At 41.0% G+C, this 18,201-nt stretch overlaps 1 protein-coding gene across 2 annotated transcripts in view; it reads left to right on the top strand.

Moving 5' to 3' along the window:
* Positions 1–18,201, top strand: part of ADAMTS3 (ADAM metallopeptidase with thrombospondin type 1 motif 3) — a 3,677,303-nt gene that overhangs the window by 1,060,210 nt on the left and 2,598,892 nt on the right. For both annotated transcript variants that reach the window (XM_044061162.1, XM_044061161.1), the window contains exon 7: positions 11,062–11,194. In XM_044061162.1, the coding sequence (XP_043917097.1) occupies positions 11,062–11,194 (133 nt within the window). The remainder of the gene's footprint in view (positions 1–11,061; positions 11,195–18,201) is intronic.

Here is an 18,201-nt window from a genome sequence, read left to right as displayed (position 1 = left end):
GCTGTACCTGAACTGCAGCACTGTGGCTACATTAAAAATTTCACAGGCAGTTGTTACATGGGTATGTAAGGTGTTCAATACGGGGAATTGCCTAACATGAATGTGTTGTGTGTTGAAGAGTGTCGCACCACCCCATGATAGGCCCCTACCCCTCAGGTATAGTATGTGTGCTGTGTGGATGACATTTGGGATACTGGAGTCTGACCTTACAGCAGGTGTCTAAATACGCCATGTGTATCATATTAACACGCATCATGTATGACAAAGTGGTGTATGTTGTGTGCATGTGTATTGACTCTGCCTATACAATGTCCACTACAGTGTACCACAATTGTTTGGGATGCTCTGTGTATTGCATGTGTTTGAGGCAGCTACTCATGTTACTGGGATGTGCATAGTCCCACAGAAAACATGCAGAGCATGCATTATATGTAGGTGTTTTACATGTGTATATGGCCTACAACTCACCTATGACATGCACATGTTATTTGCTGTATTAAATGTAGAACACTCACCAGCATGGGTCTGCTGTCTTGCTGTCACACCAGAGGGACCTACAAGAATATGAGACAGTTTGTCAGTGTCAACTATGGCATTGCTGCTGTGAGTTTGCAATTTTACAGTAGTACAATGGTTGACAGTCACAGGCATACAGATTGTGTTCCAAATTATCAGTATTGCACACCACCAGGCTCCACATCTAAATACACAGTACACATCTGACATGTGCATGTTCTAACAATCGAGCTAACAGTAGTCTACAGATATGGCATGTTACCTACATGCTCCAAGTCAATTTGCTAGGTGACTCTGGCCTCCATGATGACACATGTCTGTTGTAGTGGTTGGCCAGGAGCCATCACGCTGAGGAGCAGCTCTTCTGGTGAGGGGCGGATGTAATGCTGCACCACCTCCTGTGGCAAGCTGTTGTCTGCAGACATCGGAGGCATGGTGCCGGACATGTCTAATTAAATCACTGCAGTGATGGCGTACCTGCTCATAAGTCCGGTTATGCATGCCTACGTCATTAACCCAACGGACAACATCTTGACACACTGCAGTGCGCTCATGCTGGTCCTGGCTGGTTCTGGAGAACAGCAGGGTGTGATGTTGTACTAGGGGGGATATTATGATTTCCTCCTCTTCAGGGGAATACACAGGGTTGCGATGGTGAGACATGTCCCTGGAAGACAATAAAACAATAATTGTGAGCAAGTCATGTGGCACACTTAACATTCTAAAGTACAGATATCAATGAAATGCCATATATAGCAACCTATTGGCTGTCAGTAGATACACACTTTTAATACCACATATCAGTGCTCAGCCCACAACTGCCTGACAGTGCCTGGCACGTTCTATATATTAAACCATGTTCTGCACAGCAACAAAGTGAAAACCAGTATGTAAGACTATACAACAGTACATGGCACACTGTATGTGACACAATGCACCACCTAGCCACAGGAGGTATATATGAAGCTAATGCATATTGAAATATGTCATCCAATGAAATTATTGTAAAGTACAGTTACAGTACTACCAGTACACCACACTACTTGTTGATAGCAAACCCTTAAGTAACATATGTGCACATTCATCAACATAGGTGGCATACTGCTGTACTACACTATACATGTTGCTAGAAATGCACTTATATCCTGTAACACACATACGACCGAGGCCATGTTACAGGCATACCCACACACACATCAGACATACCTACAAGACACAAAGGTATGGCAACCCAGATGAGCTTTACCTGTGTACCATACAGTACTGTGTGTCAGCACTTACAAAACCTTATGCCTGAGGTATGTGTAATGTGTGAGGACTACAGGTAAACAAAACAGTGTTTCTAAGCAATGTGGATATACACCATACTGTGTTGTGTAGGCCTACAGCTTCAGGTAGTACTACAGTTCATACGGGATTTGTATTCACTGGTGTTAACAATCAATAAGCATAGATGTACTGCTTTAGCCTACAATGGCACACACTAGTCAACACCATGGGACTACATCACACCATATGCCATACTGCCTTTCCTGCCTAGCAATAGCATACATATCTTTTGTGGGGATCAGAGCTAGAACACTACATACCATGATATAAACAGTTTCCCACTAGGCTATCACACATATACACAACGTTGACACATTCACCTACACATTCACCATCACACTCAGTCAACCTCACATAGCGATTAATGCAACAAGTACATGCGTGTGTGTATCGGGTCCTAGGTAGCTAACAGGCTATTAGCCGTAGGGCCTATAGAAGCCTAGCCATACGGTACCCTGCCCTTCAACACCCATGTAATTTAAGTTCATGTGCCCCTGTCATGCAGAGGCACAGAGGTGATTCTTGGGTTGTATTTCCTATCTCACATCCATTCATCGTGATTATTCATGACTGCTAATGGGGACCTTTCTTTGCTATTGATAGGTAGTTAGTTCCAGAGTATGGTATTTGTCTGAGATGAGAATGTACCACCCCAGCATGTTCTGCTTTTTGACGTTACAATGTTTAGATCAGTACAGTGTGTAGCTTGTAGGGATTTTGATCTGTTTACATGGAGCATGTCCAACACCTGTGGGTTTGGCATAGCTTTGTATGTTAGGCAGAGGTTGCCTCTGGGTAGGCGGTATGTGACACAGTGTAGCTGTGGTTTTGTAAGACAGTCTGCATAGGGCATCTGTTTGAGTCTGGTAATACTCTTTGTGAGGTATGTGCCTGGCGTCTACAGTTGCTGTAGATGTCTTCTGAGGTAGATACCAACAGGGCCATTGTACTCCATGATGGGTGTTATGACTGATGAGTAGAATGGAACACTGACCTCTTTTTCCATGGATGACGCACCTTTTCTGATGACATGTGGACCGTACACAGTTTACATGACTAATGTGGCACTGTGATTATTAAAAGGGACACTACTGTCCACTTTTGATGTTGAGTAAACTACCACCTATGTGTAGTTCATGGGTACAGGGTTTTTAACAAAAGGGATGGCAATACATTTACAACATTGAGCTTGAGCGTACATATAAACATCTATTGGTGTACATATAGATTTACATATAGGCACATATACAGTCCACCATTCATGGTGGGAATATCAATTATGCAAAGGTTGAGAGGGATACAGTTATGTAATAATATTGCACAGTCATGTGCAGAATGCATTGAAGGTATTCTCAGCCCATGTATCTTTAGCAGGACTCCCTGTCTGGAAGACTAAAAACCTAACAAATCATACCCACAGAGTTTAAACACCACATGTCATATGCCAGCACTGTATGCTGTCTTGTTTGCCACACACTACAACCTACATAAAAATATGCACATAACAACCTTCACCAACATATATATGTCCATGCTTCACAAACAGTTGCAGTATGTCCCTTGCTCTATGCACATGTTAAGATGCTAGTATATCTGACACATAAATCTCTCTCCATATGTGTGTGCCATACACACACAAGGTCCGCAATGTTGTAAGTGCGTAGAGCTCACGGATGACCTGTTGGGCCTTGCTACAACATGAGCAGTTGTCACATGTGTGCATAACAGTAATATTACAGGGAGTATTTATAGCTGCTAATGCTACATTACTATACTAGCCTGGTACAGCAGTTGCCAATGCTAAGCTACACATATGACTATCATGCATGTGTTACTCTGTCACATCCAAGTTTATATAGCTGTTTGCACTACTCCCCCAAACAGCCATTATACACAGTACTGTACAGAACATAGATAACATGATCAGATGTTTGACATTTAATGCTGAGCTACATATGTCACAGTTATGTCCCACTGCACACATCTACACACTGATTTGTCCATGGCAGTAGTTATGCATGGCATCAGTGCATACATACCTACTGCTGTCACATATGCATGTTTCAAAGTATGTACAGTACTCTTCATAAACATCTACTACTTGCCAGTAACCACATATCTGTCACATACCTGTTTATCACTTTCAGGTCCGTCTGCGTATGTTTTGACAATTTTTTTTTTGGTATTATTTAAGTAGTTTGCTTTTACTTAATTTTTTTTAGTTATTAATTCAGTTTTTTTTTTACTTAATTAATATTTTTGGTTAGTAATTCAGTAAATTTGTTTTACTTAAATTTTTGTTTTATTAAGTAATAATTTTTTTTTTACTCCTCTCCAGGTTTACAGATGCTATAACACGTGCAATGTAATGATTGCATGTGGGGATAGCAAGTACAGTCTGCTTTTATAGGTATCTGCACATGTGCGTGTGATGCCCTCTGCACCAATTGGTGCCAAGCATTTGGTAAATGCATACAACCTGCTGTGTGGTAATTGCAGTACTCACTGTCATAGCAACCCAATGCTATAAGTTGCTAAGTTATGTAGGCATAGCCCTTTCAGATTTCCAGAGTGGGGCCCATGCTTGTTTGCTGTGGAGACTGTTGTTTAAGTCAGAAGGTTGGTATACTTCTTATATCTGAAGCTAGAGGTGTAGACAGTGATGTACATGTTGTACTCAGACCTGACTGTTGCCACTTCCAGTACAGAGCTGTCAGTGTAGAGTTTAACTCACCCCTACAAATGCTTACATAAGATATATGTGCGTATGTAGTTTCTTTTCTACTTATATAATTAACTGCCATACAAAAGTAGTTATTGAGAAGTATTCTTTTGGCACATGAACTGTTTGTGAACTGTTATACTGTGCATATTAATGTTCTCACTTCTGCAGGGTTTGTGTTTTTTATTGTTGACATTAGCACAGGATTCTCAGGAAAACTGGACAATTCCAGTACTGAGTATGCCTACCTACATCCTTGGTAGACCCTAAACACACACGTATATTAAAAATTTGGAGGGGGATGCAGACATACAGAGAGCATTATGTATTATTGTGTGAATGTTATCTTACTGGACTTAAAGGATTGGTGTGTAACTGTTAGTTTATCAAGGCAGGTGGTCTGTCCACCTTTCTGACTAATGTCAGTACTTTTCAGAGGGATTCAGAGGCACACAGCTAAAATATGTTTCACAATCAGGGACATCCCTGAAAAGTAGTCACAGTTGGAAGTATGGTCTCTGCCCTAATCAGATATGCCAGTGTTTGTCCTGCTATGATACAATGTGGGGGTTGTAAAGTGCCTCTGTAACATTATTTGCTGCTAGAATGGCTGCTTCTCTTATCACAGTCATGTAATGCAATTCTACAACGATTGCTGGTAAAGATCCACAGAACAAGCTTTATGTTATGGCCTTCCTATTTTTCCTTTACATTCACTTGTATTGCATGATATATTTATTTCTACACCAAGTTATTGTATATCTGCTGTGGCTTAGTGGTACTTCATGCAGTCTAGTGTGTCCAAGGTCTGGGGTTCGAGACTGACAGAGGTGTTTTATTTTGCTGCTGAGCAGAACAAGGGCCCTGACATACAGAGTGACTAAGGCACTTTTAAGCAGTTGTAAGTGGATTTGCACGGCGCTTAGCAATACTTAGCTAAGCGCACACATGTGCACACTCACTTAAACCTGCTAACTACTGCTTAAAAGTGCTTACTCCCGCTAACCCCCATGCTAATTTCTTTGAAAGAAAAGAAAATGGGGAGATAGGAAAGTGGTGAAAAAGGGGGCACAAAGAGGGAAAGACAGTAGGGAAACCAGCTCGGGATGTGCAGGACAGGTGTAGGGAAGGTCCATAGCTGCTCATTTCTTTACCAGCAACAGCTGTGCATATGCAATAAATTTGTAGTGAAATTTGAAACCTTCCACCCCTGAGAGAGGGGTGAGGACAACAAAGTATGTTGTACTGCCAATTATAATTATCAGTTTACATGTCCAGCGGACATGTGTGCAAAATGGGCAGCTATGTATGGGGCATAATTTTTTTTTGGGAACAGATTGCCCTTTTTTTTTTTTCTTTCAGGTGAGAGTGGAATGTGAGGTAAAGGAAGTAGGTATATTTGGGGAGGTAGGTTGGGGAGGTAAACAGACAAAACAAACAAGAAGCATGGAGTGAGTGAGCGGAGTATGACACATGGGGTGGGTGAACAAAATTGACAGGGATGGATGTTTGGAAATTGCAAGCCCATGAGTCCACTGATGGTAACAGTGGAACTGAGATCCCCACCCATGGGCAGTCACCACTGCACCTTCACAGCACCGAGGGTGTGCTGGGGGCTGCGTAGGAGGGGCAGGCAAACCCGTGAGTCGCGCCACTCTTGCCTCGAGCTGGCTTAGGGGATCAGCGACTGAACGCAGGATCTCCCTACGCACCATAGCCCAGATCCTTCGGAGAGTGACAAGTGGCCCTTCTCCGTCCACGCTTGCATGGAGGGGACGAGCCCCATCCCCTGCAGCGCTTCCACCCGAAGGTGGCACAGGACCAATGGAGGAGGGGAGCCTGGGCTAGGCACCGGACCTGCTGGTGCCAGGTGCAATCGCCAGCTGAGGAGGGACAGGTGGGTCCGCTGGGACCGGCCTTCCCATACGTTCTGTGATTAGGTGTGTTTAATTACAACATAGACAACAGCATTCCAAATTACTTGTAACAGTATGCAGTAATATTCCCATTAACCCAACACACCAGGGTCCAACAGTTGAACAGCAAGCATAACACATGCATATATTGAATGACAGTGGACATTACAACAGCATGCAGGGATGATTGGTGGCAACAGACCACCAAGATTGTGGTGTTTGAACAGGGCACATGCATCAAAGTAAATGCAGATATTTATAGAACAATAGGACATATGTCCCAACAAATGTTTTGAGATTAGACATACCCATTGAGGTGTGGAATTGCATTGTTTATGCACATACAGTAGGGTGTAAAAAGAAACCTCCATTAACATCTTATAAGTACTTTTAGTCTACACTACATTCCTATTGACTGCAGGTGTATATCCCCTACATGTATTATTACACTAGGCAACATGCATTAGGTTGTGTAATGGGTTTGGCTAGTTCATTATATACCTGACCTATATCTGTCATATTAACTGTCCAAGATGCAGATGTTACTGCTACATAGTTATATATTTTATTTATATTTATATATCTACATATCTAGATGTGTTCACTTGACATTTTCAGTTAAATTTCTACAGAACCCTACATTTCATGTAGCACACTCACATTTCTGGGGAACACATTAACAAGCTACTCGTGTGCCAGATTTACCTATGCATGCCAGCCATTAACCGACTGTTGAGGACTGTATATATGCTTCACAGCTACTGGCACTTCCTTCATCCAATTTATATGGGACTGCCCAACTGTGGGTTGACAGCACTTAATACAACAGTACTATTTACATAATGCAAGGGTACAACAACATTTCAAAGTAAGTGACACAGACACACTCCAAGTATTATACCTTTATTAATTACATTGCACACTTTTCTACAGGCTTTCTCCTTTATTTGATATTACAGCGCATACGGAAGACATATTCAAGACATATTATACCTTTATTAATAGGTTACAACACTTTTTTTCAGGCTCGCTCACTTATTTTATATGACAGTACATGCAGAGATATTATTCCGGACTTATTTTACCTTTATTAATGGGCTACTACACTTTTTTTCTGGCTCTCTGACTTATTTTATATAACAGTACATGCAGAGGAATTATTCAGGGCATTTTATGGCTGTATTATTGGGCTACAACACTTTTTCAGGCTCTCTCACCTATTTTATATAACAATACATGCAGAATAATTACTAACCTGCGTGGTGGCACAGCCTATCTGCATAGGCTTGCTGATTTGCAGCACGGACACCTGCAGCTGTGAAGTAAATGAAAGGATGTTGAGACACACCTATCCATTATATAGACTAAATTAGCATGTCTTACATACTGCATTCCATGGCTACCTACTCAGTAGTGGGGCATCTTGCATGTCATGGGCCTCCTGTATCCATTAGTTCAGTAGGTCCTGCTTCCGTCTCTTCAGGTCTGTATGGTGGTGATGGACCTGCTCACCAGTCCGAGGGACACCTGTGGCACTGGTGAGATCATGAGTTAACCGGTTCCAAGCTGCTGCTATGTACTCCGTCCCTTGGAACTGGCCCTGCAGGAGTCTTGACTCATGACGGTGGACAAGGAGTCAAACCATGTATTTTGACTCCTCGATTTCCCAGCGTTGCGCTCAAAAGCGAGTACCCTCTCCAGCACCAGCCATTCTAGCTGCAGATGGGAGCTACAATCCGTTATGGCGAGGATTCCTGCCTATGGAGCTTAAATATGCCGCATTTCCCGCAATTTTTTGTGATTGGCCATTTTTGAAAATTCTAGGCTGACTGCAGACCTGCTTAGCAATGGTTAATCTACCATTTATAAGTATATGTATGTTAATAGTGGCTGTTTATACTAAGCTGTCATGGCTTAGTGGTTCAGTACTTTGATTATGGTGCAAAGTGTCCCGGGTTTGAACCTTGTCATTGCTTTTTATTTTACTACTGTCCAGACAGACTAGGGGGTGTGACTGTGTTTAGGCAACTTTGCTCCACATTGCCCTGCGGTGCACACCTCTGTGCAAACCTATTGCGCTGCATAACTATGGGCAACTATATTGCACTGGGTAAAGCGCTGCTTAACTACAGGCAACTATATTGCGCTGGGTAAAGTGCTGCTTAACTACGGGCAACTATATTGCGCTGGGTAAAGAGCTGCTTAGCTGCGGGCAATTATATGTCAAGTTCCTTCTTATATTTATACATTTTGTTCACTGATACATAGGCCATTTCAATGCTTTTTAGTAAAATTTTATTCATATATGTCTGGAATTATTTCATATACTAATTTAAAACATAAAATAGAAAGGGGTGTGATGGGACTTGAACCGTGAATGCCTCCTCTTTGTGCGAAGGCTCTACCACTACGCTATTGCTATTTGGCCTAATTTGCATAAACATTTCTTATTATGCTCTTCAATGTCGAAATTGCTAACTGCAGCTAACAATAGCCACTCCCGCGCAAATGCGCAAATATGGGCAGCTATATTGGGAATTATAAAAAAAATTAAAAGTTTTACATTTTATAACTGTACTGGGGGTTTACAATGTGAGGGTGTGTAGTGTTGGATATGTAGACATTTGAGCAGACTCGCTCATGTGTGTTGACATTTCACAATTCAGACACTTGAATGGGTGTGCACCTTTGGACTGCTCGGCAGTCGGACACTTCCTGCACGGTCCGTGTTAGACTTGGAGTGGAGTCAGCGTGCCCTCATGAATATGCATGGCATGCTGACGTCATACCGTTCAACTGCAGTTTCCGAGTAAGACTTATTTAGTCTTACACGGAGGATTCGTGAATCCTGGGGTCTGTCTTATTCAATGAACAAACGTGTACACTGTTTGACCTTACACAGATGTTGGAGGAGTTGCTGGAATTTTCCATTACTTATTGTATGTGTTTCACAAATGTCAGCACAACATGCACACTGTATTATTTCTTAGGAAGTACTACAGTACTATATGGGCTAAGGGCCACTACTGCACATACCATTCAGTCACTGTAAGGGCCACTACTGCACATGCCATTCAATCACTGAAAGGGCCACTACTGCTCATGCCATTCAGTCACTGTAAGGGCCACTACTGCACATGCCATTCAGTCACTGCATTTGAGAACTGACAGCTGTTTCTGAATTTGTGACACTGAATCAAATGCATTCAAGGTGGGAATTGGACTCCACTATGGAAATGCTTCATCTCTCTCCTTTTGTGATTTTTATGAATAAGATAACAAGGTACAGCCAAGATCTTAAGTCTGCCCACTTTGTGGATGCATTGATTACATCATCTTTGCAGATAGATGACAATATTCTCCTAGCGTAAATTGAGTGTGATTTCCATTTTACATAGGAACAGTTCATTATTTGGTACAAAGTTATTGGTATAAAAATCAGCACGTCATGGTTCTGTCCCAGAGGTGAATGGAATGCTGTCTGCAGGTTAGGTGAGTGTAAGCACAGGAGGTATAGAAAGTAGCATTTGGCTGGGTATAGCGGTGTAGCTGTTGTACTGTGGTGGTGAAGTCAGAATGGAGGCATGGACAAAACTGTAAATTTACTGGTCAGGCTACATCTAAATCCAGGTTTTGCATGATTAATTACTGAAGGTCTGAAGGGATAACATTATAGATTTAGCTGGCAAAAATGAAATTCTTTTACAGGGCAGCTTAGCTCACTCTTCATGACAGAGTGAGGAGTTTAGCAAAGTAGGAAGCTCCTGGAAATTAAGTCACTATTTCTCTGTACTGAGAAGACTCAATTTGGCTGATCTGGATACCATGTCAAGATGGGTGGCCTTCTGCATTATACCAGAGTTACCAAGCACAGCCCATTGGTAGAGGTCCCAGTCATGTATAGGACACAGTGGTTAACTTATGTAGGAATTGTAGAATAGACAAAATGAGTATGGAATGGGTAGGTAAGAATTTTATTTTCTACCGTACAAGGATTTTTCCCACCACAGTTCACCTCGGGAAAAGTGGTAGAGAAGATGGAGGAATAGTATATAGCTGTATGGAAAATAAAGTCTTCTCTGTAATTCATTTTACTTTCTCATTGCATGCAGCATGCACCAGTGAATATCAGGTGAGTGTTTTCAGGTATTGTTTTAGTCTGGTTCTTCTGCATGACAAGAACTAATACCACTCAGTTTTGCAGAATATTTTGTCTGCTGAATGCCATTAATTATGTGTTCTCCATCTGTCATGTTGATTCGGTCAGGTACTGGTGCATGCCAGCGTTTAGCATTGGCAGATTTCTTATATGTTGTGCTACTGCCAAAGTTCTGGATTGTGGCAGAAAAAAACATCCTTTTGAACCAGTTAAACTTCCTGTTTATGAAATGAGTAAAAGAAATAAAGTGTAGAATAGCTATGCCAAAACAATTAAGAGTGTGTGTGTGAACGTCTTTTCCCCATATGATTTAATTTACTCATACTACTATAGCTAATAATCTATCAAGTAAGTTCCTTTGTCTCTGGTGTAACACTTATGCATTTTCTGTCTCTAATTCTGTTAATTTCTTTTTACAGTACATATGATTGCCTCTTAGATGATCCCTTTGATCATGGATGGCCAAAACCTCCAGAGTTCCCTGGAATTAACTACTCCATGGATGAACAATGTCGTTTTGATTTTGGTGTTGGCTACCGAATGTGTACAGCAGTAAGTCCAGGAAAAACTATCACACAGAAGTGTTTGCTTGAAAAATCAAATCGAATATACTGTCAGATTGCCTCTAGAAAAGGAAGTAATATGGGGGCTCCTGTTCATGTCTGTTTTGGTTACATGTGTGATCCAACAGTGTGTTTGATTTTCTGATAATGTGAAAGTAGTACAAACCTTTGTTTGATCTCTATTGAGGACAGCTATTGTCAAGTAGCTGTAGATTTAAATATGAAACTGCATAGCATTTCAATTCTGTACTGCTTCATGCAGAAGACACCAGATAGATTTGGTACTTATTCAGACCATAGCAATCTGTTAACTTTTGTGTCACATTGTTTCTCTGCTATGTCTTCCTCTTCACATTGTGCAGTCTCAGTTGTGATGTACAGAATGATTTTGTGTTTTACTTGTCTCCAGAACACTCCTGTAGGCATTTACCTTTCAATTGCTTTGTTTTGCTCTTTGCCGGAAAATGACAGTCCTTACCATACTTTTTTTGTACAGCACTTTCCCAAAATCAAACATTTAATCTTATTTTGCTTATGACTATTTCCACAAAATCTACAGACAGCTGGGTATTATTTTAAATAATTTTTGTTTTACTTGTTTGCTGAATTTTTTATAGAAAATATTGTATTTTTTGTATTGTTGTTATTTTTTTGTATTTTTTGTAATATTGAATTTATTTGTATTTTTTTTGTTTTGTTTTTATTTTGCTGTAATCCTTAATGTACTGAGCATAACTTCATGAGCCAGCAGCAGGTATTTCAGTCCTTCCCCACTGCAGAAACATTCTGGTTTCTGCTCTTCAAGTCTGTAAAACACTCCACACTAAACCATAATACTAGTCCTTCCAGTCTCTAAAGAAACATTTATCCATCTGTTTTTTTTTTCTATGTGATAAATCTCCACTACCCTCCCAGTCTGAGTCAACAATAGCTGACTCATTCACTTACACACCTCAGACAAGGTCATTTCTAAGGGCATCCAACTGGTCAAATTAAAAGGACTCTCACTACTTTTTAAAGTTTTAAAGAAAAAAAAAAGCATTAGTAACAAAAGAAGGTAACATTATAGACATGACTTCAGAGCAACTGATTTTATTTTTTAATCATATCACACATATCTCTTGCTTGGCTGATAATTAGGATGAAACCAAATCCCACCCCGTGGCTCTCCAAAGATACCCTTTCCACCATGAAACTCAGAGACAATACCTGGAAACAATGGTCTAAGTCAAAATCCCTTTCTCTTGTCCTTAAATATAAAGAACTCAGAAATATCACTAAAAACTTATTATTCAGGACAAAACAAGAAGCCCAATATACCCAGTTTTCTAATCCAAAAAAATTCTGGTATGCTATGAACTGAATCCTGGTATCCTCCACCCCCAACCCTTCCCTGACAAAACCCATCTTGAACCCACCACACTTCTAAATAACTGCTTTATAGACTCTATCAGGAAAACTAACCCCCCCTCAGACAACAGCCCAAAACTACCTTTAACCCCCACGACCACCCAGCCTCAATCAGCCTTCTCTCTGAAACCTGTTTCCACTGCCTATATCAAATCCCACCTGCTAAAACTAAAACCTTGTTCACCCTTTTTTACAACCTAACCCCCACAATTTCTTAAACTTGCTGCTGACTCTATGGCATATCCCATCTCAGTTCTTATTAACTGTTATATCACAGAATCCTCAGTTGCTGAGATCTTGAAATCCTTCTGTACTATTCCACTTCACAAGGGAGGTAACGTAATCAAACCTGCCAATTACCAACTAATAGCCATCCTCTCCCCTCTCTCAAAAATTCTCAAGAAATGCATTCATAGGCAACTTATGTCATATTTACTTAATGAAAACCTCCTTACTCCCTCTCAGCACTGATTTTGCCTCACCACAGTACATCCAAAGCCCTTCTATTTTTTACCCAGACTGTAGCAGAAGCAAGGGACAACCATAAACTCATATGTGTCTTCCTCAACCTCTCTAAGGCTTTCAACACCATCTCCCATCCTAAACTCCTCCCTAAATTATCTGAACTAAACCTCACCACCTCCACTGTCTTATGGATCTCCAGCTATCTCAACAACCAATAACATTCTGTTAAATGGAAGCCTTCCTATTCATCCTTCTTACCTATCCAAATTGGTGTCACCCAAGGATCCATCCTCAGCTCCCCTTCTCTTTCTGCACCTCATCTTCACTAATCCAGTACACTGATTATTCTACCCTTATCACCGTGTCTGACAGCCCCACTGACCTACACATACTCACGCAGACTTATTTTAATACCATCGAACACTGGCTAACTGACAACCAACTAATCCTTAACCCAAAGAAAACCAAACTCCTCTTTTTCCTCCCAAAATCTTTACCCATTCTTAAAACTTCTTTCTGTCTCTGTTCTCTAGACAACACCAATATTTAAGCATGCACTACAAAACTTCTAGGAATCACATTTGACGACCAGCTGAAATTTCACCATCACATCCTACAGTCATTCAAAAAGACCAATCAAAAACTTGTTTTACTATATAGACACAAAAAATTCTTAACTAACACAGCTAGGACCTCACTTATTTATTTAATTTATTTATTGACATTTGTTAATGGGGAAAGTCCACTGGGCCAAGTGACCCATTTGCAGTGGAAGCTCGGGGAGAAAAGCTTACAAAAAATGGTAACATATGATTGTCAGAAGAAATACATATAGTTACAACATACTGAAAAATGCTTCATAGTAATAATGATAGTGAATTCAATAAAATAGTCACCATATAGTAATGATGATAAAAATGATGGAAAATAAGAAAAAATAAAAATAGAAGTGCAATCATCAAGAGGCAAAAACAGAAAATGTACATTTCGTAGCTGTTTGATGAGGAATATATTTGAAGTCATAAAGGTTTTATGTGAATAGGGATAGAGAGGGTTAATGTGGCTTGGGGTTTGTAGTACAGGAGCAGATAGGGTTGTTTAGAAAATGTTGTGTTATAGCAGATTTAAAGACTTTGAGTGATTCAGATTGAGTGATGTGAGGGGGGGGGCTGTCTCCTCCCCTGCCTACTCTACGCTTCCCCTATATTCACACGCATCCAAGCAAATCTCCTAACCAAACTAGGACAAACTTACAACCAGATATGCCTGTACCCTCTTTCCCTACAAATCCCATCACTGCCTCGCACTAAAAAAATTCAATGGCTCGAGTTCCCACAACTACTCCAACTTCCACAGCTACAAATTGCACACACACTTTTCTACAAACCTAAAACTGTCCCTCCCTGTCCACCCTCCTATCTCTCTGCAAACCTGCACAATCTCTCCATAGCACTGACCAAGCACTACTGAAAACCTACAAGTCCAAGGAAACTATAGGCAGGTTACGTTATAAATGCTCCATATCTCAAACCTGGAGCACACTCCCATCTAACATACGACATATCCAGTGTTCGCTCCTCTTCAAAAAAAGAACTGAAAAAATACCTAGCCAACTCTCCCTCCTGCAACTGCCACCACCCCACCTAATCTCCCACTACCACACCAGAACTATTCCCTTCATATATTATATATACTTACAATCCTGTGAATGCATAGTTACACCACTGAGCACAAAACTAAAACTTTAATCCCAACATTGCCCCCTATTTTACTTCTCATTTCCCTGGCCACCCCAACTCTTTATTCCTAATTACCTTCTCTCCACTCTACCTTTACCACCTCTCCTTCCACTTCACCCACTATAACTGACACAACTGACATTCTTTGTCTCTTCAATTATTTTTCACTCCTCTACACTCCACTTACTATTCCTCTATTTTGTTCCACCAACTCGACCTCTATCATTTTGTTGTTATAGATGCATAAAATGCATACTTTTAATGATTTCTACAAGGCATTAAAGTTACTTACATCTCTCTCTATCTTGCCCTTTATGTTTTTAAACTTGCAATGTAACTTGTTTTTTTATGATATATGCATATTATTTTTTGGGATCATCTTTTTTATCGTGTTTGTGGAGCTTTTCTCCTCAGGTCTCCACTGAAAGTGGGCCCCCAGCCCAGTGGACTAGCCCGGTTAATAAAGGACAAATAAATAATTTGGCTCTAACCATTATTCTGCTCTATCATGACTAATGCTACTATTGTCTTTACTCTATAATTTATAAAGTGCTAAATCATTTGAAAGCACAATTTTGCACTGTGTCTCAGTAAAGTAATGCATAAGGGATGCCTATATAAGCCATAGCAATAGTGTACACATTACATATGCGGAAACAAAAATGTATTTTCTAAGTTACCAGCATAATTCCAAGAACTTTTATAGATTTAAACTGAACACACCCACCACACAAACATGCATTCTGTCTCTTTCACTCTTACAGACATGCACAAAATGCACTATATTTATATATGTATTTTATGTCAAATGATTGAACATATTGAGTTAATAATTAACACTTACAACCCCCCCACAATTTTAAATATACTACCTCATAAATCTCACAGCAATGAGGAACTGTCTTGTAGTCTCATAAAACAGTCATCTGGGCAATCACCTTAAAATATAAATGAAAAAAGATTAGGTCAAATATCCATTGCCTTTCACTTACACACAAAAAGGACACCATCTCACACGCACAGTAAAACCAGATGCAGTGATGCTACCACTTAGTTGAAATGCAATCTGATGAAATGTGGTTCATAGGTTCACAGGTAGGTACTAGACTATCGGCCCTGGGGCCTATACAAGCCCAGCCAAAAAGGTACCCTGGCTTTTGCCACCCAAGAAAATTATTTTCCTGTGCCATTGTCGATCAGAGCCACAGAGGTGATCCCTGGGGTGAATTTCCCATTTCCCATCCAATCATCAAGATTTTTCTTGAAGAGTGCTAATGAGAAGCTTAGTTTGATATAGATAGGTAGTCTGTTCCAGAGTATGGGAAGTCTGTGGGACAGGAATCTATCCCTCCTGCATGTTCTGTTTATTCTGGTAACAAAGTTTAGGTCCCTAGAGTGTGTAGCTAGGAGGGATTTCTTTAAGTGGAGCATGTCCAACAGCTCTCAGTTTGATATAGCTTTGTATGTTAGGCAGAGATCACCTCTGAGTAGGCGATATGCGACGGAGTAAAGCTGGAGTTTTTTGGGACCGTCTGCATAGGGCATCTGTTTGAGGCCGGTAATCCTCTTTGTGAGGTATTTCTGTGGCCTTTCCAGTTGTTGTAGATGTCTTGTGAGGTACATACCAAAAGGGGCGTTGTACTCTATAATGGATCTAATGAGTGCTGAGTAGAGGGGAAGAATGACCTCTTTTTTTCTGGATGAGAAACCTTTTGTGATGAGGTGTGCCAAGTAGAAGGATTTCCTGACTACTGTGGCAATGTGATTATCAAAGGAGAGACTACTGCCCACCTGTGTCCCAAGGTCAGTTATCACACTTTCAGTGTTAAGTATACTACCACCTATGTTGTAGTTCATGGGTACAGAGTTTTTATCAAAGGAGATGACAACGCACTTTTTGGCATTGAGCTTGAGGCCATGGCTTTGACACCAGGCATCTGTCTCAGTAAGGCCCTTTTGTAGGAAGTCCACATCGTTAGGAGTTTCGATTATGGCTCCTAGTTTGCAGTCATCTGTGAACTTCATTAGCCAAAGACCTTCTGTGTTGGCCTGTACTTCAGAGAAGTAGATACCAAATGGGAGAGGACCCAGGACTGAACCCTGTGGTACTCCACTTGTCACTGGTCTGAAGTCAGATTTGGACTCTACTACTTTCACAGTGTGGGTTCTGTCAGTGAGCCAGTTGGCAATCCATCTTGTGACCTGGTTTAGTGAGTTTATCTGTAATTCCAGAGTGGGGGATGGTGTTGAAAGCCTTGGCAAGATCTAGATAGGCTGTGTGAACCACCTTACCCTTTTCTACGGCTTTGGTGACTGCTTCAAAGAAGTCTATCAGGTTTAGGAGATATGATCTGCCTTTTATATACCCGAACTGGGTGGGGTCCAGAGTTTGGAGATTACCAATGTCTTTGTTTATAAGTTCCATGGCCTTGCAAACCGGGCTCGTCAGGCTAATGAGGCAGTAGTTCCCGGGGTCCGTGGTGGCTCCCTCTTGTGGAGTGGGATAACCTTCGCTGTGCACCATTCAGCAGGTACAAAGCCTGAGGTGAGGCTATGATTGAGCATGGTACTTGGATGGGGTGCCAGTTCGTTCTGTAGTTTGTGTAGAACGCAGCCTGGGATGTTGTCTGGTCCCATCAATGCTGTGTTCTTGGCTTTGGAGAGTGTGGTTTTTACCTGTGCAGCCATGATTACAGGGACTTTGCATTCTTCCAGTATAGAGATGGGCTCTTTAGGGGGTGAGAGGGGGATAAAGTTAGCACTGAACCTATCTGCCAGAATGTTGGCAATATCAGTTAGGTCTGTATATTTATACCATTGTGCTGTAACTCAGAGCAGATTTGAGTGTTGCCATTGAAATTCTTGACATAGCTTAGAATGCTTTGTGGTTGTCTTTAGAATTAGTGGCAATTTTGTTTTCGTAACTAGCTTTGGATGATTTTATCAGGGATTGCAGCTTCCTACTGAGGCTGACCAGGGAGCTCCTCCACTCATGGGATTTTACTCTCTTTTGCAACAGTTTCTTCCTTCTGTTGTACAGTTTGTTTATGGCAGGGGACCACCACATTGGCTTCCTTTTTTTGGAGAATAGCATCTTGGTTCTGTTTGGGTAGCACGATCCATGCACTCATGTAAGTGCTTATAAAGTGCAATTGTGTAGGATTCAGTAGTCATAACTGTATTGTCCATCTGTATGGGTGTCATGAAGTTTACCACCTCTGTCTTAAGAAGCATGAAGTTGGCTTTGGAGAAATTTTTTACCATGGTTTCCTTAATGGGGGGTGGGGGCAGGATGTGGATATCTAGGGTAATTAGCTTATGGTCGGATCGGACCAATGAGGCGTTGACTTCAGGTGTGGAACATCAGTCACTCATGTTGGTA

The sequence above is a fragment of the Protopterus annectens genome, chromosome 2.part0 (assembly GCF_019279795.1).
Source record: "Protopterus annectens isolate FY-2018-M chromosome 2.part0, PAN1.0, whole genome shotgun sequence".
Classification (NCBI taxonomy): Eukaryota; Metazoa; Chordata; order Ceratodontiformes; family Protopteridae; genus Protopterus; species Protopterus annectens.
This window is presented reverse-complemented; position numbering and strand designations above follow the sequence as displayed.